Raw genomic sequence first — 8,598 nt, forward strand, 5'->3', positions numbered from 1 at the left:
TGCTATCTGTAAGGTATAAATGCGTTTGGGTGAATAAATGTCTGTAAGAACATCGGATGGACTGTATGCGTGTTATTTTGTTATGTTAATGCTTCAGCTACAGATGATGTGTTGCGCAATTGTTAATTGGGTTTCTTTCTTTAGTAATGGCATTCATTCTCGCTACATAAGATACCTGTCTGTTATGTAGTGCCCTGTTATACTGCATTACTGTGTAATATTTATGGTTTCTATAGCCATGGCATCATTATGATGGTATGAAGAGATGGATTAATTCATGTAGGTGCACTGAAGGCCTAGGTGTAAAATGCTCGGCCCGCCACTGGCTATATTAGTGTCCAGACCAACAGGTGATAACTTACTGTTTGTTCTAAGCAGGCACTGCAGTTATGTTGTCTGCTGCTTTAAATGCTGAAACTTATTAAAGTGAGATGGATCCTAATTGGTTGTCAACGTTTGTATCATTTATCAGTAGGAAATCATTCTGAAAGTCATTTCAACGATATTGTTCCTCTGTGTCATTATTGTTAAAGCATTGGTGGGGACTTTTTCAAAGAATAAAAGCAATTATTAAAACTTTATAGTTAACATCCTTGGTGTGAATGGCCCTGGCCTATGAAATGTAACGTTTTTTTAATCATGGATGCACCAATATTAAAATTCTGGCCAATAAGGATAAGCTGAAAATTATTTTCATGTTTCATTTTTATTAAATTATTTTCAACATTTAATATTAAATTCTATAATATTTTGTCTAAATAAATTAAAAAGAAAAACTTTAAATAATATTTTATATTATAAATAATAATACCGGTATAAACATTTTAACTAAATGTGTAACCTTTTTTTTTCAATTTTAAACTATTTATTTTGAGATGCACTAAATGTTACATTAAATTGCATTATATATAAGCTTATAAAAACTATCTACATTTTTAAATTTTTTATAAACTAAAAATTCTAAAGCTGTCATTTTTAAAGATTAACTTAGAGTAAAAATAGTGTAAATTATCATGCATATATTTAATAACCCAATGTGGGTCTATACTGAAACATAAAAAACAAACAAATCTGAGCTAATAACAATAAATTAAAACATAACAACAACAATATATTGTGCATCACTAGTTTTTATGTGACATTATACCTGATGCAGGTGTGCTTGCTCTACTCCGGCCAGGTGGGGGCACACTCAGAGGCTTGATATCATAAACGGGCAATTTAGGGGCAGGAAGAGCAGGAGTAGACTCCACCTCCAGGAACTTCACAAACATCTCAGAGAAGGACTTTAAAACAGAGACTAGTGTAAGAGGAAGATGCATGTGTATAATAATGTGTGTGCATGCATTCATATGTGCACCCACCGAATTGAGGTTCTGTGTAGGCCTTTGGGGAGTGTTGGGTACACTCTGAACAGCTCTGCCTCCCAGCCAACCCGAGACCCATCCGGTCATCCCACTCTTGTCCTCTTCCTGTAACAACTGCAGAAAGAGAAAACATCAAAAGTCAGTAGGACAGTAGGCCAGAGGGAATTTTGTGTGTGGTCTTTGGTTGTGTGTCCTCAAAGCACTCAGACCAAATTAATGCTACACCTTTGATACAAAACTGAATCAGACTTTTTTTTTTTTAAACCAAAAAGCAGACTGAGATTATTTTTAGTCTTTAAAGTTGTAAACAAAGAGATCTTGAGTGGAAAACTTAACGTGTAGAATAAAAAAATATGAGAAAGGTGTGGAGAGGAGTGAAGAAAGAAAATATGGGTTGAAATGGAAAGTGGATTGTGTGACCCAGAAACACGCATACTCATATTTACTTTCCTTCTCTCTTCTCTGGAGGCTGTTGAGTAATTCTGCTCACAACTTGCTGAATAGCTGGTAGGGTTGCCACCCGTCCCTTAAAATACGGAATCGTCCCGTATTTAAAGGTAAAATGATGCGTCCCGTATCAAAACAAAACGGGACGCGATTTGTCCCGTATTTTACAAAGGCCAACACATATTTGAATAAACAAATAAGTATTTTGTACGGTTTATAATATGAATAGCAATTATAATGAAAGTAGATAAGAAGTATAACTACATAAGTAGTAGGCTATTAGAGAAGCTCATTTGATTTTGGCGTCTTTGTTTCCATAGCGACAGAGTCTCCAAAACGCTCACCGTTAAGCCCTTTCACACGAGCACAGCATGAAGTAAACAAACCTGCGCGGTTTAAAACATCTAGGAGCTCACATCTGCCCTCTGTCTGAACACAAGACTCTCCAGATGTAGGGCTGAATGGGAAAGTTATCAATGTGTTTGTCCAGTAACTAATGATGAACGCGAAGTTTGCAGAGAGGCATTTCAGTTGCTCACGGTGGACTGTCTGACTTAAAGGGACAGTTCACCCAAAAATGAAAAGTTTGTCATAGTTTACACACCCACAAGTTGTTCCAAACCTGTAATCATTTCTTTCTTCTGTTGAACATAAAAGAAGATACTTTCAATAATGTGGGTAACCAAACAGTTTCTGGTCCCCAAGGACTTTTTTTTTAACCTTACTATGAAAGTTCCAACCATCAGCTGTTTAGTTGAGACACATGTTTCAACATATCTTCTTTTGTGTTCAACAGAAGAAAGAACTTAATGCAGGTTTAGAACAGCCTGGGTAAATTATGAAAAAATTTCATTTTTCTGTGAACCATACCTTTAAAGTGACAGACACATCCGTGCTTCTACAGGTATAGGCCTATTGTTTTATTAAAATTTGGATAGTCTGTAAATATAATATTCCATACATTATCAGAGCTTGGTAGACATAATTATTATATTTTTAGACATGATTAGACAGATAAATTAATATATTATAATTAATGTTAGACCCTATTTATTATTGATATTAATCATAAATATACAGTGGGTACGGAAAGTATTCAGACCCCCTTAAATTGTTCACTCTTTGTTATATTGCAGCCATTTGCTAAAATCATTGAAGTTAATTTTTTTCCTCATTAATGTACACACAGCACCCCATATTGACAGAAAAACACAGAATTGTTGACATTTTTGCAGATTTATTAAAAAAGAAAAACTGAAATATCACATGGTCCTAAGTATTCAGACCCTTTGCTGTGACACTCAAATATTTAACTCAGGTGCTGTCCATTTCTTCTGAGCATCCTTGAGATGGTTCTACACCTTCATTCGAGTCCAGCTGTGTTTGATTATACTGATTGGACTTGATTAGAAAAGCCACACACCTGTCTATATAAGACATTACCGCTCACAGTGCATGTCAGAGCAAATGAGAATCATGAGGTCAAAGGAACTGCCTGAAGAGCTCAGAGACAGAATTGTGAAAAATTTAAGGGGGTCTGAATACTTTCCATACCCACTGTATACCTAATAAATAATCATATATATGTCAAACAATTTGGCATTTTAAAAAGGTTAAAAAAATGCTAAATTGTTTAGATAAAAATGGGACAAATAATTACATAATAATGTAGTGCTAATTCAAGCAAATTAATAAAACAAATAAATTATAATAATTCATCCCATCCGTAACAGCTGCAGAACTGAGATGAATAATAATAATTAATTATAAATAAGCGAATTTAAAATAACAATATTAATGTGTTTTGCTGCAAGTTTACATACTTGAACATGTTTTCTCATGGTTTATTGTTGAGCTATGAGTCCCTCACTGATTATTTGTGTCCTTGGGGCTTTTTTTTGGGGGGAGGGGGGGGGGGGGTTATTTTGCCTCGCTGAAGTTGGCAACCCTAATAGCTGGAGTCTCTCCTGCCAGAGCCCAGCCTACTTCTATGGGACTGTGGGTAAGGAAATGCTTTTTGTGTAAGATTGGCATGGGCCCGTCATCTAATTCAGTCTTTGTCTGTCTCGCAGTCTCTCTCTTTCTTCCTGTGAGTCTCTAACTCCTGATTTCTGCCTGCTGTCTGTCTATCTTCTCATAATGTTTGCTTGCTTTATCAGTGTCCTATTTTTATGACAACATTTTAATATATGAACAGCATACTCCGTATATTAATGAAAAACTAAATAAAAAAAGTCAAAAAAATTTAAGTGAGTTTCATCTAGAAAATGACTCATTACCTTAATTCAGATCAAAAATGTATGCTGGTGTGAGGTTAGGTATTCAATTCTATAACAAGGTTATGTAAATGACTATATTCTTAATGCACTTTTCTTGTCCTAATGTGAACAATTCATTATGCATGCCAATACAAAAAAAATATAACTCACTCTTCCTCAGAAATAAATTTCCCTTTCTGCTGAAGTCACTTCAGGATATTAAATAATGTTAACCAATAGCCAAATACATATACAAACAGCTAACTAGGGTTTGAGCAAACTTGCATTCTCATTCTTGTATGTAACACCTATGTTTCACAATCCAATTAATTCCCATTTTTAATAATTCCCAAGATTCACTTAGAAATACAACACGTTATGGAAGTAAAATGGGTTGTGAACGACTGCAGTGCAATTTGTTGAAAAAGGAAAAACCCCATGCTGATTTTGACCCTTTAAGGACAATAGCTAAAACAACTATGGCTTTTCCAAGAAAAAAAAATTAAGCCACATCCTGCTTTATCATCAGAACTAATCTGTTCCTGTTATTGAGAAAATCAGCCCCACCAGGATCAAAACGGAAAAACAGCAATTCGAACAGAAAACAAATCAGCTCTATTAGCAGTCAGCCAAATGAATGTGGTCATATGCATGCAGAGTTTCCGGGAGTGATGACGTGTCATTTAGTGCAGGCTGTCCTAACAAGAGCAGAAATCTCTATACCCGGATTACCAGCAAGGACCGGACGCAGCTTGAAGTCATCCTTCAAAAGGACTCAAAACAAGGACCTTTTTCAACAAGTCCATCATGGGCAGCTTGCGGTTTGTGCCAAATTAAACATGTGGTAAGATGAGTGGAAAAATCTTTTTAACATCTGATAAAAACCTTCACACTGACATCAAACAAGAGATCATTGGGGAAAAAATGTAATTAGAGGCTGGGCGGAGAACCGAACATCAGGATTCAGGAGGTCAAATATTAAATCAACACATGCTTAACAGTCACATTTCAAGAGTGAGACAAGGACTTGAGCAGAGCCACATTTGAGAGTGATGAAAAGTAGGAGGAATTTCACATAACAGGTGAGACAGAATGGTGAAGGAAATGACAAATTGTGAACGAGACTGCTCCTTCTCTTTGGAAAGCTGGACATGACCATATTTGATGAATGTCAATATGCAGGCACGAGCACATTTGCATTTGTGAAGAGGAATACTTTCATTTAAAAAAAAAAGTGAATTCAAAAGGGAGGATAAAGAGAAATCTACAGTATAAGAAGCAGAGAGCGCTGACCCACCTCGGCCACCTCATCTCGGTCCAACCCAAGCACATTACCCATAAGCCTCAGCACCTCAGAACGCTTGTTTCGGGGGGTATGAAAATAGCCCAGGTAAAGATTCTTCATCAGAACCCTGTGTCAGAAGTTAATCACGTTAGATGATATTTCATAGGAACACCCTTTTGAAAATATTCGGATCTACATATATATATGAAATATGTTTCCAATGCAAATGTGTTTTGGACTGACTTGTCCACTTTGCCTTCGGTGCTGTTCAGGAGGTTCATCAGTTTTCTCTGAGCCTCTTCCAACATCTCCTGTCTCGCATCCACTGCAAAAAACACACAGGTACAGGTTTGAGTATTTTGTGGCATTTTCCCCATTCACTGCTGTCACAGTTAGGCTTACGAGTTATGGGTTAATTCATAAAACCAACACATTAATACAAAATAATTTACTTTGCTAATGTCTGGCTTCTGTCAGATATGGCTGTGTGTTCCAAAAAAGTTTTTTTTCCTACACACATGATACTTTTCAATTTCTGGCGATGATTTAATTCAGCCTTGGTGAGAATAAGAGACTTCTTTCAAAAACGTAAAAACAATTTTTTTTTGTTTCACAAACTTTTTTTTATACATTTACGCCTAATATTATGCTGAAGTTCCTTAAAAAGTCATAAGCCACTGGTAAATAAGTTTAGTTTCTAGACAAAGCCAATTTTACTTGCACTTGGTGAGTGTTCACTTTGGATGCATCTCAAAAACACAGCTTTCAGCAGGAGGTGGTATATGACTTTGTTATGCATTAATGCAAACAGTAGAGAACAAGTGTTTGCACTGAACTAATAAGTATGTGTGTCTGCACCTTAACATAAACAGTAATAACAGTGGTATCTGGTATGGGGTTCAGTGCATCTGGGAATGTCTCGTGGAGTAGAAACAAAGAAGCCTGAGAATATGGCGTGCTGTAAATGCCTTTATCACAAACACCCCTTGCTGATCCAGACCATTTGGCTACTCAGAACCCTTTTCCTCTGAGACTTCAACTCCTGAGACCGCACGAATTGAGCGATAAGAAAGGGTGCGAGAGTTCCTGTCTGTGTTAAACACCCTGGAATGTCTGTCGGCTACACTTGTGCTTCGCTAGGCAAAAATGAACAATTCTCGATCATTCTGTCTACGGTCTCCTCAGTCGTTCTTTGACAGATGCAGTAAAACTCCCACCGCTCATCCCTCACCCTTCTCTCCCTCTCAGACCGACAGCACTATATTGTTGATTTGGGGCTTGATACGGACAGAGAAGAAAGGGATAGGTGAGATAGAAAGACAGGGTGGATGGAAAAAGAGAAACTTTGTCTACACAGTTTGGCTACTGACATGCCAAAAATATAATCTCTCTGACAGAGAGGAGATGCGAAGGAATGCTAAACATCTATACCATCTACAGACCAGGCTGCTCTCTGCATTTCTCTTACAAATGCAAACATGTGTGTCTCTTAATATCTGCACTGATATGAATCAAATTTAAACCACTACATAAAGCACAGTCTCAAGAGTCAAACATAATTTAATGGTTCCTGATGTTCCTGGTCCTGTCGACATTCAAAAATTTTTTCTTCAGAAAAATGGTTCACAGTGCTATAAATCTCAGAAAGTCTCAAACAATGTGCCATGAGTCAACATGAGTTTTGTGTCAACTGAGCTTGAGAGCTTGTCTTTTCGCAAAACATTTTTGTGGTGTATTTTGTATAACCAATAACCAAGACATGGACTCAGTCACAATGCACATTACGCATGATCTGAATTCAATTGAATCAAATAAATTACTGAAATCTGAATTGAACTAAATTGAGAGGGATTTAGTTTTGAAAGGGAATCAGGAAATAAATGCTAATATCCAGCCTTAGTTTTTGTCAGCGGTTGATTAGTCCTTAATCTGAATTGTGTTTCTGTTTTTGGTGCTGAATTGTGTTCCGTTTCTGATTCTTCATCAAACTAAATTGAGAGATTCTGAATCAGAACCAAACTGAATCAGGAAATAAATGCTGATACCCAGCCTCCGTTTTTGCTATGGTTCATTAGTCCTTAATGAAGATTTAATTTGAATTGTGCTTCTGTACTCTTCCTTGATCCTAGTTTAGTGGTTCTCAACCAGGGGGCTGGGGCCTCAGCAAACGTCCAATGGGAAAAAATTAATTAAAATACTTACAACAGAAAAAAATTAAGATGTAAACAAAATTTTCACCTTAACTATTATCTAGAATCATCTATTAGCAGAATCAGTATCTTGAATCTTATAGAATCACAAAATAAATAGTGTTTAATTAATTTATATATATTAACACTCCAAGTTTCTGTTAATAAAGTTTGAAAACAACCAACATTGTCATAATTATAGCAGAAATACCAGAGGAATTATCTAATTCCTCTGGGGGGGGGGGGGGGGGGGGTCTGTCCTTGTTAAACAATGAGGTTTTCTAGTAAAGTTCTTATGCTCTGATTTCAACAAAGTCATTAACTGGTGACATTTGGCCTCACCTTGTTTCTTCAGATCTTCTATCTGTTCCTCTTTGAGGTCCAGCTGGTCAGTGAGGCGGGATGCAGATTCTAGAGCTGCGTTTGCTTCATTCAGGTTTATCTAAGATTACACACACCGTCATAGAACATTAACATAAACCCTTGTGTCAAACAGTGCAGAAAGGGCAGAGATTTGTATATATCTGTTTGAACTGACTTGCAGAGCGGCCGCCTGATCCTGAAGATTTTCTGCTTTAGTTCTCCACTCTTCTTTCTCTCTCTTGTGTTTTTCCAGTTCTGCTGAGTACATGGCCGTTTCTTCTGTAAAGAGAGATACAGATGTCAACACTGTTCAAGACTGAAGGCTTATTGCAGATTCCTCTCTTAAATCAAAGCATTTAAAAAAGAAAAATCTGAATATTACACTCCACTCTACATTTGTAATTAATTTAATGGTCATCATTCCATAAAAGAAAGATGATTTTCTTTGAATTTTTTTATTACAATAAAAATTGAATAGCAAATCGTGCATGCTTGCCTTGTTGAAACTGTTCTAGCACCATCTGCAGGTTAGAGAGTGACACTGCATACTGGTTGACCTGATCCTGAGCAGCACGAAGCTGAATAAGCGCTTCATCTCTCTGTCTGATGGCACCATTCAGCTGCTCCTGAAGAGACTCGACCTGAAGGCTAGCCTGCTGACTACACACACACACACACACACACACACA

General features: G+C 36.8%; 1 protein-coding gene across 1 annotated transcript in view; it reads right to left on the reverse strand.

Annotated features, from left to right (window-relative positions):
• The window catches only part of LOC107585490 (thyroid receptor-interacting protein 11-like), a 34,363-nt gene that overhangs the window by 7,373 nt on the left and 18,392 nt on the right, over positions 1–8,598 (reverse strand). Inside the window, exons 18-21 of the mRNA XM_016272521.1 lie at positions 5,601–5,682; positions 5,370–5,484; positions 1,365–1,481; positions 1,148–1,286 (exon numbers count right to left, since the gene is read on the reverse strand). Coding sequence (XP_016128007.1) covers positions 1,148–1,286; positions 1,365–1,481; positions 5,370–5,484; positions 5,601–5,682 — 453 coding nt within the window. The remainder of the gene's footprint in view (positions 1–1,147; positions 1,287–1,364; positions 1,482–5,369; positions 5,485–5,600; positions 5,683–8,598) is intronic.

The sequence above is a fragment of the Sinocyclocheilus grahami genome, unplaced genomic scaffold, assembly GCF_001515645.1.
Source record: "Sinocyclocheilus grahami isolate Dianchi unplaced genomic scaffold, SAMN03320097.WGS_v1.1 scaffold71.1, whole genome shotgun sequence".
In the NCBI taxonomy this organism is placed as follows: Eukaryota; Metazoa; Chordata; class Actinopteri; order Cypriniformes; family Cyprinidae; genus Sinocyclocheilus; species Sinocyclocheilus grahami.